Raw genomic sequence first — 13,605 nt, forward strand, 5'->3', positions numbered from 1 at the left:
TAACATGTAACTGAAAACAAAAGAGAATGCAAATAACCAACAAAATGTATGGAAATAAAAAATTATCGGACAATATAAAAAAGATAAAATAGAAAAAAAAGAAGAAAAGGTATATTTATTCAATGTGAGGATGAGAATAAAAAACGTGGTACTTTACTCAGGGCACCAATGATAAATCTCAAAAAACTTGCACAACATTAAGATTTTTAGGTTTTTTGCAGTTGATTTACTCGTCCTGCACAATTGTAATTCTCAATAAATGTAAGTTAGGTTAGTATAACTTTGATAAACAACTACAATTAAATTTCTCCCTGAGCAGCCTAAGACTATATTAACTGAAGTATTTTTGATAATCATGAACTAAACTAGTGAACGCTTCCTTGAAATTTCAAAACAATACTGCACTTATATTCAAATATCATAAAAATGAAAGTACACAAAAGTAAAACGAGACATATGAACGCAGAATGAATTCGGGCATAGGTTTGATTTTTGGTTTTGAATGGCAATCAGAACTTTTAAGTCATATAAGGCTAATTTGACTTAATACTACGTCGGTTTCACATATTGCAACCCAAACAATTGCTTCATCTCTGTGTGATGGTTTTTATTATTACAATTTCTGTAAAAGATCGTATGTTTTTATTGATACAGCAATGCCTGATGTCACTAGTAGGCTATTTTTTCTTGGAAACATATTGCTATTTATATTACCAAGTAAAAACGGATGTCACTAGTGCTTGACATCAGGCTTCTCGAAGAGGGATCAAAGCCAGGACCTCTGATTCAATCCAGTCGTTCTACCCAGATGTGAGCTTGGCATACTTTGCGTGTTATTCGCAATATAGCAACAAGAATTGTAGTAATATTGAAAAAATCTTTTTTATTTGACCCAGTTTCGTAGAATCTCCTATGGTCTTTTAAGGGTTAATGCTTAGGTAATCTAATCAAATTAAGGGGCCGATTCTGCCGTAAAACAGATCAATGTTATGGCAAGGCTATGTGTCGTAGCAGTTTTCATACGAAATGGTGCTAAACATTGTCAAAATGTCGCGCATTTGTTGCGCTATCAGGAGTTTTACACAAAAATGCAACTTTACTCATATGTTATGTCAAACCTTTTTCTGCTGGTAACATTATCTTTCATCAAAAACAATTCGAAACCTTTTGATATGGCTTCGTCCTGCTCAAACTACAACACCAGACACAAACTTATTAAGGCGCACACATATAAATTAGCAGCTCTTTCAATACGATCGACGGTTTAGGTATTCAGCTTATTAATAAACTTACACTCAATATCCGAAACTTAGACAGCAAAAAATTTCATGCTTTCTTAGTCAAATTTTTAAAAAATTAGCTTTTTATGACATTACTGAATTTTCTCAATTTGATTTCAACAACTATTTTCTTGCATCCTTATCCTTTATCTTTGTAGTCTGACCATTTGATCGCCTGTACAACCATATTTTTTTTAATTTTTTTAAATTGCTATTTTATTAATTTAAATTTTTTAAGGTTTTAAATGAGTACAACTTCCAACCTTGAGCTTGACTGGTGGTCAAATAGATTTTAATATCATGAACTTGATGATGAACATTGTATTTAATGTTTGAATGCTTTTTTTCAGCTCTGTTTTTCAGTCCGTTTAATATTAATTATGAATAAGTGTGTCAAGAGCCTGAAATAACATCTATTATTATTGATTACGGCTTGCTTATGAATAAATAAATAAATAAATAAATAAACCACAAAAAGTTTGCAGTATCATGACATCAGTGCAGTACTTTGAACATTTGTGCATATTCTAGGTTAAGTATTCCAAAACGTCTGACCGCAGAGTATTGACATAGCTTTTGAAAGAATTTAGTACTATTTTGTAGGAAACCTTGCCATAACATTAGTGTATTTTTTGGCAGAATTCACCCCTAAGCCAATTTTTCATTGTTTTCTTACCCTCAGCAGCCTAAGTCTGTCCTTGAAATCGGACTCGGCGAATGTGATTGTGGCGGCGCAGGTGATGTTCGACCTCTCCAGCTCGGTGACCAGGTCGTTGACGGCGAGCGCGTGCACCTCTTCGTTCTGCGAGAAGGCGCTCACCGTGTCCCATCCGAAGCGCCTTATGAAGGCGATGCGGGCAGGATTGTGAGACGAGTCGGGGGCCACCGTGCGATAAAACAGAGGGAACTCTCGTCTGTCACTCAAAGCAGGCGATGTTGAACCGAACGACACCTGTGGAAGACGTACGATTAATTAAATGCACTGCCTTATTAGAATGTGTATACTTAAACGTAAACTTTCCTGTGTAAAATGGGCCGCGGGGTGGTGGTAAACAAAGTCTTGTAAATTGCTTTGGAACATATTAAGTTTACACGAGTAACCTTCGACGATTGTAAGGCATTTGGTAATTATAGGAGTTGGGAACTTTGACATCAAAGTATGAAAAACCGTAAAGTAATCGCTTTCTGAAACAATGGCTATTTAAAATAAATCTTGATTTTTAAAACGTGAGTTTAAAGTATGATTATTTTTGCATAAACTAATCGTAGTATGTTACCAGCCTATTCAGTTGAATTGGTAGATAAAAACTGTCAAAAAGCTTTTTTTTTAATATACAATAACTTTTACCAGTCTTGATATGAGCAACAAGTAACACTGCAGAAGAAGAAATGACTTCAAAAATACGAAATTGACTGGCCATTGACATTTCGAATATTGACTAATTTCGACGTAATATAAAATGAATTACTTCAAAAATGGTTGAATGTTCCAAAGTATGTACCGAATTTGCTAATACATGAAGAAGCCGACATAGACATGATAAACGATAAAATATAATACGAATACAATCAGACAATTATATAAGCCGCATCTTTTAGAAAACACTATTAGGATCAAGTTAACACACTTTCGGCGGTGCGGGTACTGGTACTCGATTTTAGGATTGTCATTCAACTGCGGGTGCGGGTATTTTCGGGTACTCGGTCGGAAACGCTAGATGCGAAGAGCGAACGAAATTTATTACTATGAGCGGTTGCAACGCTAGTTTTATATTTATTATAAAACTATAATAAAATTATAATTTATTCTTCAAAATTATTTTCGATACGTAAATACGTATATGTTACATAAATATTTTGCTATCTTTGTATTTATTGCGTTTCGATAATTCATATAATTTAAAATTCAAAAACAATGTTAAAAATAAGCTATTACATTTTTACAAGCAATCGAACGTAGCTTATAAAATCATATTATTATTTATGTAATTAACTATTAGGTTTGTCACTAATTTATACACCATAAAAATTAATTTCGTACAATATTAAAAATAATCGAATTTTCAACGTAAAACTCTAGATTGTATATAGTATGATTATAAGTGATATAGGTACTTTATACATGATTGGAGAATGGAATTACTTTGTCTTATTTACGTACCTGGCAACAGGTAATTTTATCAAATACAGTATCCGGCGAGTAATAAAACTAATTCATTAATTTACTGTTGAATGACGAATTTTCGCAATGTTTTTCAATTGTGCTTGGATTACAGGTAATTTGAAAATGTATGATATCATATTTCTCGTATTTTATTATCCAATTTCTTTTATTTGAAAGAATTCAACGGAATTAAATGTATTTAATAACCTGTTACTTCCTATTACCTAAATAAATCTTCAAATTTATATTTAAAATCTAATCTAATTAAAAATATTTATCATATTTAAAACAAGCATTTAAGCAAAAATAGTAAAATATGGTATTCTGATTAGAATGGCTTGCGAAGCAAAGTCAGGCTACATATGCAATTTAAAAATTTACTATGGAAATGGCAATAGTTTACAGACAACTATATTAGATATATTAGAACCTTATTTAAATTTGTGGCATCATGTATACATGGACAATTTTTATAATAGTTTAAATAAAAGTTTATTATTACCACAAAATAAAACTAGGATTTGTGGGACTATAAGAACAAACAGGGGCCTTCCTGAAGAACTTAAAAATTTGAAACTTAAAAGAGGAGAGACAATATTTAGAAGACGCCAAGAAGTTTTGTTACAATTCTTCAAAAAGAATAGTCCAAATGATTTCTCCAATTCTAAACTTATTGCGTAAAAATGTGTAGTGTATACTCGTGTAAAAAACCTACCTATAACAAACTTTTCTGTGTATTTTGATTGATTTTTATGATTAAATTTATTTTTGTATTTCAGAGACTAAACTTGTGAGTAATTACGTAAGAAAACGTATAGAAAATTTTTCTGTGCATTTTGTTTTAAATTTTTAGAATTAATTACATTTTTAATTTTATTGTCTAAACACTAAACATATGTATCATTGCGTAATAATATTCAACTTTATTTGCAAATGTTTTACCTTCAGTATTGATAGTTTTACCTCATAATAACTTAATATTATAGTATTTACTACTGCGTATGAATTTAGGCAGTAAGTATTGTAAGTAAAAGACTGTGCTTTCATGCCATGCTTACGCATTCGCACCGTTGTGAAAACCCCGCTACGGGTACAAGTTAGCCTGAAATCCTATCCGCCGAAAGTGTGTTAATAAGGAAATTGATATTGCTAAACTAAGATAAACTCAAAATGACACAAATATCTCAATACAAGTTTGGTTAAGTAACTTCACGCATGTGTTATGAGTGACAACAAAAAATTTACACTGATGATAACTTTGTTATTAGACATTTGTGCCATTTGGAATGGTAAGTTTTAGAAGTTAATATTGTGTAAAACGCTTGATCTAATAGCAAAGGCGCAGGTTTTTGAACGTTTGTGACTACAAACTCATGTGATTATTCAACAAAAGAGACTTGTAACATAATAGACCTATATTAATAAGAATAGCCTCTATATTATTTTTGATAGTGAGTATGAAAAACTTCCAAGTAATTGCTAGCTGAAATTTATGTTTAAACAATGACTTATCGAAAAAAATCTTGGTTTTAATAACGAAAATATTCTAAGTAATCGGCAAAGTATATAACAATATTTTATATTCATTTCTTATCTTGATAAGTCATTTATATTTTATCTGTGGTACTACTGTAATTATTTACAATAACGAAAATTCTAACTAGATATTTGATATAAGATTACGACAGACGACAGACGACAGTTGTTCTATAATGTGCTAACAGTACGACAATTTGGCATTTTTAAGAATGTTTAACATAACAGAAAAAAAAATTAACAGTAGGCAATAAATATTTTATTCCGAAATCTTATATTTTTAAATGAAAAATTATGCTTTGTTAAAAAAATCAAAGTGTAACAAGACATAATATTATGATAAATTGTTCAAACGCATAATAAATTTGTAAAGTAACTAAATTTACCGTACTATTATAGAATTTACTATGCGCACATGTGCATTTTGGTTGAATATAATATATATTCCGATTGAATATATTCTGCAGATTAACTGGTAATTCCTTCAGATTTATTTCAACTGCGATACCGAAGTCGGATTTAAGATACAATAATGAGTAAATCAATAATATATCTATGCATGTATGAATATAATTCCTTGATCAGATTTTAGCATTAGCAGAATACCGATTCAGTTCTGTGGAAATCTTGATCATATTTTTATTATTGAGTATAGCGAGATAAATTCCTTCAAAACTAACAGTATAATAATGTAAACGTCTTGAATTATCTGAACAAGTTACTACAATTATATATATATATATATATATATATATAAATAATATATATATATATATATATTTACATATCTACTACAAAAAATGTAAAAAGCAAAAGCAATGTAATTTCTGACAAAATAAGATACGAAGCAGATATAGCCAATACATATACCTACTGATACACATTTTGAGTAATATATATATATATATATATATGGCGGAATGAACACCATATGAAGTTGAAGGACGTCAATTGATGACAATGGCGGAATGAACACCATATGACAGATGTCAGTTGAGTAACGTCAATTGATGACAAAACTAAATTATATTGGGCTACGTTGATTCGGATCTGGCATCAAGCAAGCTATAACGATCTGATTGTTTTTATACGATCGAATATTATTGTCGCGCCTTTTAAAACGATCGAAAATATTGTATCGAGTTTTTTGCCAACGAGCGTTTTCTCGTGATCGAAATTTAGATTTGATTTAATGTAATATCAACATCTTTATCAATTGAGACATTAATAAACAGTCATTATCGAGTTGAAATAAAATTATTGCGATTTCATTCAAGAATTAATTAATTAATAATATATGGCCCACCAGCGCCATAATTGGTGACTCCGAACGTGTAAGTGAAATCATTAAGCAAGAGACATTCTCAACGTCTTAGTACCCATAATTGGTGACGTCAGACGGAGAAAGAAAAACACTTGTCAAATACAAGTAAATTAATAAAGGTAAATTATACCAATTTTTATCAACATGTCGACTCGATCTACGTCCGTCAATGACGAAACAGCGCTCAACAGATCTCTGATCGATCTGGATCACGAGGCGATCTTTAACACGAGCAGTCCTCGTGTTTCTGAACATGAACATGACAGTTATGCTGATCAATACAATATAGCAGCATTTAACAATCACCGTCTCACTCCATTCAATGGAGATTCTCCAGACCTATGGTTTTTAGTTATTGAACATGAGTTTCAGTCTGCTAGGATCAGGAGTGACAATACTAAGTACACAGCAGTACTCAAAGCCCTAGACTTCGAGACACTGCGCCTCATCCAGGATGTCCTCCGTAATCCACCAATGACAGGCAAATACGAATATATCAAAAACACTATATTAAGCAGAATGTCTGAATCTAGAGGTAAGCAAATTGACAAGCTATTAAAAAACTTAACTCTAGGAGAGAAGAAACCATCACAGCTCCTACGAGAAATGATGAATTTGGCTAAGGGAGAGGTCAGTGAAGACATCATAATTAAATTGTGGTCAGAACGCCTGCCACACCATATTCGGCCACAATTAATAGTTTCTCGCCATCTTGGTCCGGAAGCCCTGGCGGAAGTTGCCGATATTTTAGTCGATCACTGTAGCCCCACATCACATGTGATGTCCACAACACACAAGTCTTCAGTAGAACAGAGACTGGACCGCCACGAAACTCTTCTTATGTCATGCGTCCAGGAAATCAAGGAACTAAAGGCAATGTTGAACACTGAAAGACAGAGAAATGATCAGCAAGAATCACAACTCAACCAGTCAAGATCAAGAAGTGAACAACTCAATCAGTCAAGTTCTAGAAGTGGTTCTCGACATAGGTCCAGGACACCTTCACGTGGATCGGTTTGCTACTATCATTACAGATATGGGGAGAAGGCCACAAAGTGTGAAGAGCCCTGCCTCCTTAAATCTCTAAACCAGTCAAAAAACTTACTTCACCGTCATTAAGTGGAGCTTGCCATGACGGTGAAGTAAATTCTGTCTGCTCTGAGCTCCGTCTTCATATATCAGACAGAAAGACGGCAATCCAATTTCTTATAGATTCAGGATCAGTTATATCCATTTTACCAGCTCAGAAGTTTGCCGATGGTCATCCTAAGGAAGAGTTAGTTCTATTTGCAGCAAACTCTAGCAGAATATCCACGTATGGAAAGAGAACTCTGGAGCTGGATTTATCTTTACGCAGAAGCTTTAGCTGGCAGTTTGTTGTTGCCGATGTAGCCACAGCCATAATAGGAGCTGATTTCCTAAGCAACTACAATTTATTAATAGACTTGAAGGGTAGAAGATTGATTGATTCGACTACAGGCCTTACCTCTGATGGAAAGGTACTCAAGGCACAGCAAGTTAACATCTCCACTGTCAACCCGGCAGAGCCCTTCAAGGATTTACTGGCACAATACATCGCAATAACAAAGCCACAGGTAACCACCAATAATAAATCATCTCTTTTTGCCCACAGGATAACCACAACAGGTCCACCATTAGCTTCCAGATTCAGGAAGATCTTCGGAGAAAAGGCTGTTGCAGCCAGGTCCGAGATACAAGATCTCCTGAATAGGGGCATTTTGAGGCCTTCCAACAGTCCATGGGCAAGCCCTATTCACATGGTTCCCAAAAAGAATGGCACATTCAGAATGTGTGGAGACTACAGGAGGCTGAACGCAAACACGCTGCCCGACAGGTATCCTCCACCATTAATACAAGATGTATTCAATAATCTTCATCAAAAAGAAGTATTTTCTACAATAGATTTAGAAAAAGCTTACCACCAAGTACCCATGCATGAAGAGGATATACAAAAGACTGCAATTATCACACCATGGGGACTCTTCGAGTATCTACGTATGCCATTTGGACTCAAAAACGCTGCCCAGACATTCCAGAGGTTTATCAATCACATATTCCAAGATTTTAATTTTGTTTTCATTTATATAGACGACATCCTGGTAATGTCGACTGATATGAATGAGCACCGTCGTCATCTTCAATTGGTTTTTGAGAGGCTACAGGAATATTCTCTTACAATAAACTTAGAGAAATGTGCCTTTGGAAAAGATGAAGTTAACTTCCTCGGTTACAAACTGAGTGCTGCAGGATATTCTCCTTCACCAGACCGAGTAGAGAAAATTATTAATTATCCAAAACCTTCGACAGTTATAGAACTCAGAAGATTTTTGGGAATGGTAAACTATTATCGTAAATCAATACCCAAGGCAGCAAATATACAAGCACCTCTTTATGAGTATGTGAAGTCCTCAGTTAAAAACGACAAGACTAAAATTGAATGGAATGACAATTCATTATCAGCATTTAGCAAGCTGAAGGAAGCTCTAGCAAATGCAACTCTTCTTCATTTTCCTTCAAGTATAGCAAATATTAATTTAATTACAGATGCATCCACAACAGCCATTGGAGCAACTCTGGAGCAGGAAGAAAATGGTGCATGGCACCCTATAGGTTTCTTTTCCAGAAAGCTCACAGCTACTGAACAGCGATATTCAACTTACGATCGCGAGCTACTAGCCATCTTTGCGGCTTTAAAGTATTTTGAATATCTATTAGAAGGAAGGCACTTTATAATCAAGACAGACCACAAGCCAATCACACACGCATTTCAACAAAAACTGGAGAAAGCATCAGATCGTCAGCGACGGCAGCTAGAATACATATCACAGTTTTCCACTGATATTATATATGTGAAGGGTGATCAGAACGTTGTTGCTGATGCGTTGTCCAGGATCAATGCCATTCAAATGCCATCAAAGCTAACCGAAGAGGAAATTTCGCAAGAACAGAGTAAGGACGTTGAAATGCAAACTATATTGAACGGCAACACCTCTATTAATCTTCAAAAATTGACATTAGGGGGGTATCCAGTTTATTGCAACAGGCAAGATAATTGTGTGAAGCCCTACCTTCCACAAAGTCTTCGCAGAATTGCTTTTGACATTGTACATGGAAATGCACACCCAAGCATAAGGATTACTTCAAGGGAGTTGCGAAGAAGGTATGTGTGGCCTGGGATTGGTAAAGACGTCACCATGTGGGCACGTCAATGCATTCCTTGCCAAAAATCCAAAATTCATAAACATAATCACCTCACTCCTATCCATATTCCTATTCCTGAAAACAGATTTTCGCATATTCACATTGACATAATCAAATTACCGAATATTAATGGATATCCTTATTGCCTAACAATCATCGACAGATTTACAAGGTGGCCAGAAGCTGTTCCTCTAAAGGACATTTCTGCAGACACGATTGTCCAAGCCCTATTTTCAAACTGGATATCAAGATTTGGTACACCATGTGTGATAACATCCGACCAAGGATGCCAGTTTGAATCAGCTATATTCAAATCACTAATGGATGCAATAGGTGCTAAGAAAATACGGACAACGGCATATCACCCTCAGTCCAATGGTCTGGTTGAACGCTGGCATAGAACTCTGAAAGCAGCTTTAATGTGCTCTCCTGAGCCTTGGATCGAAGTATTACCTGTAGTCTTACTAGGTTTACGTTCTTCATACAAAGAAGACCTTAAAGCATCTCCTGCTGAGATGGTTTATGGAACCACATTAAGACTACCAGGCGAATTTTTCACAACTAAAGAACTGTCATCTGATCCACAAGCATTTCTGGACTACCACAGAAGAATAATGCGGGATATTAAACCTACAGCCACAGCTCATCATAATAAAGCCAATATGTTTGTGCTTAAGGACATAAATACATGCACTCATGTATTTGTAAGATCTGATCATATTAGAAAACCACTTGAGCCTCCATATAGTGGACCATATGAAATTATAGAAAGAATTTCAGACAAAGTGTTCAAAATTTCTATGGATGGTACTGATAAGAACATATCGGTTGACAGACTAAAACCAGCATACACAGTTAAAATAGATAACAGTCAACCAAGCTCATCTCAAGAATTTAAATCACATAACTTGGAGTTATCGATTGACCCTCCAAAAAAGATGAAGCCTAAAAAAGTCTCCTTCAAATTTTAATAATCAAATTCATTTATTTTTACCGGATACCTCTTTTTCTTTTGAAGGGGAGTTATATGGCGGAATGAACACCATATGAAGTTGAAGGACGTCAATTGATGACAATGGCGGAATGAACACCATATGACAGATGTCAGTTGAATAACGTCAATTGATGACAAAACTAAATTATATTGGGCTACGTTGATTCGGATCTGGCATCAAGCAAGCTATAACGATCTGATTGTTTTTATACGATCGAATATTATTGTCGCGCCTTTTAAAACGATCGAAAATATTGTATCGAGTTTTTTGCCAACGAGCGTTTTCTCGTGATCGAAATTTAGATTTGATTTAATGTAATATCAACATCTTTATCAATTGAGACATTAATAAACAGTCATTATCGAGTTGAAATAAAATTATTGCGATTTCATTCAAGAATTAATTAATTAATAATATATGGCCCACCAGCGCCATATATATATATATATATATATATATATACCTACAAAAATGGAAAAAATACATAAGTCGTCTTTCATTTGCCGATGGAATAATTAATTGCCAATCACCATAAGCAAACAATCATCTGCCGAAATGCTGATTCGCGTCTACAGAAGGGTTAACGCAATATTGCAAAATCTCAGCGATTACTCTGTTTCAAAATCTCAACATTTACATAAATATTCTTCTCTTACAATAATATGCAGATTTGTATTTACCGTCTCTTAAATCTTTATTTGTACTGGCAATGACTATGTATTAAATTATTCATTATATCATAATAAAAATTTATGAGATTAAATTTATTATCTAGTAATGTGAGATATATATATATATATATATATATATATATATATATATATATATAGTTACTAAGATAGCTGTAGTACTACAGTGTACGACGATTTAATATGGTAGTACTACTAAGTACTACTATACTGCTACAGTGTACAACAACAATTCACTGTGGTAGTACTATAAAGTATTTTGTAGTACTACGATGGGGCTACAACGTACTACGATTCGCAACGGTAATACTACAAAGTACTACGGTAGTGCTACAGGCAGTGGTGTTGTGCTAATATTTTTTTTTGCCGGAACGCTAAAATTTAAAATCCGGTTCATAAACCGGTTCAAAAAAATTGATATATTTCGATAAGAACTCACAAATCTAATATATTGACTTTTTCTATAATTAACTTTATTATACACAGCTAGTCTATACATTAAATTGTACAAGTATGAGGGAATCATTGAGTACATAATTTATATTCTTCAATGACATTAATCATATTTATTCTGGTATTATTTGTATTCATTAATACCTACAGGTATTTATTATGATATAAAAGTACTCAAGATTTATTACAATACTTTATAAGACTTAACCTAATAATATGATAGATAACCTATTACCTATCATACTATATTATATTATTGTATATCATCGATAAATATCTATCATCTATCATACCGTGAGATATCTATACCGTCATTAACTTATTATATACCCTACATACCTTTTACTTCTTATAAATACTACTGTCTAATTTATATATTCTATTAATAATATGATAGATAACCTATTACCTATCATACTATACTATATTATTGTATATCATATATAGATATCTATCATACCGTGAGATATCTATACCGTCATTAACTTATTATATACCCTACATACCTTTTACTTCTTATAAATACTACTGTCTAATTTATATATTCTATTAATAATATGATAGATAACCTATTACCTATCATACTATACTATATTATTGTATATCATATATAGATATCTATCATACCGTGAGATATCTATACCGTCATTAACTTATTATATACCCTACATACCTTTTACTTCTTATAAATACTACTGTCTAATTTATATATTCTATTAATAATATGATAGATAACCTATTACCTATCATACTATACTATATTATTGTATATCATATATAGATATCTATTATCTATTATACCGTGAGATACCTATACCGTCATTAACTTATTATATACCCTACATACCATTTACTTCTACCGGGAATTGAACCCGGGACCTCCGCGTGGAAGTCGCGCACCTTAACCACTACCCTATCGGATACCCCCACTAATAATATAATATGGGACGCACTGTTGTTTCCGCGGGTCATTTTCTAATTAATTAGGTAAATAATACTAAGGTGGCGCGACGACACGCGAAAAAAGACGGTTGATTGTAGCGTTACGGTGGTGTAGTGGATAAGGTCGTCGCGTGCCACGGGGCGGACCCGGGATCGAATCTCGGTAGGGTTAATGTAGCGTGTGAGGGAAATTATAGGTAATAGGATATATAGTAGATATAGGTTAGGTGTATTCGGTATACAATGTAGGGATTTGAGAGTATATAATGAAATAAAGCGTATGGTACAGATGTAAGGCGTGTAGTATAGAATGCAACGTATAGGCACACGTAAGGCTATAAAAATACATGAATAGGAAACATGAATATGATGTAGATGTTATTAAATAGGAACATGAATATGATGTAGATGTTAGCGTATAAGAAATGCGAATGAATGTAAGATTTAATTTATAAATATTATTTTTTCTATAAGAAGTTCATACACCTCAAATTGTTACTAAATTAAAAACGACTTTGATAAAACCAGTGGTTTTGTGCTAATATTGCCGGAACGCTAAAATTTAAAAACCGGTTCTAAAACCGGTTCTAAAACCATTTCATGTTTTTCCAGTTCCGTTCAAAAAGGAAAGAAACAAAAATTATTACAAAACTCATTTTGTGCACATATATGTATGTTTATTACAATAATAACATTTTATAAAAATTAGTTGAATAATAACTTATAAAATTTACTTATTAAATCATTTTCTGTATGTAGCGATGTTTTTATATTTTTTCTTGCCGGAACGCGTTCCGGCTCAAAAATGATTTGCCGGAACGACGTTCCGGCGCGTTCCGGCTCGACAACACCACTGGCTACAGGGTACTATGGTAGTATCATACGCTGTAGCACTACGTTGTACTTTGTAGTACTATCGTATTAAATCGTAGTACTACAAAGCACTACGTTAGTACTACAATAGTAACTCAAAGAACTACGACGTACTACGATAGTGCTA

General features: G+C 33.5%; 1 protein-coding gene across 1 annotated transcript in view; it reads right to left on the minus strand.

Annotated features, from left to right (window-relative positions):
* The window catches only part of LOC113372006 (gamma-aminobutyric acid type B receptor subunit 2), a 215,224-nt gene that overhangs the window by 132,014 nt on the left and 69,605 nt on the right, over positions 1-13,605 (minus strand). Inside the window, exon 3 of the mRNA XM_026612382.1 lies at positions 1,957-2,232. Within this exon, the coding sequence (XP_026468167.1) occupies positions 1,957-2,232 (276 nt within the window). The remainder of the gene's footprint in view (positions 1-1,956; positions 2,233-13,605) is intronic.

This window comes from Ctenocephalides felis, unplaced genomic scaffold (genome assembly GCF_003426905.1).
Source record: "Ctenocephalides felis isolate EL2017-DRISC unplaced genomic scaffold, ASM342690v1 CF-g0.4_SCAFFOLD_00845, whole genome shotgun sequence".
Taxonomy (NCBI): Eukaryota; Metazoa; Arthropoda; class Insecta; order Siphonaptera; family Pulicidae; genus Ctenocephalides; species Ctenocephalides felis.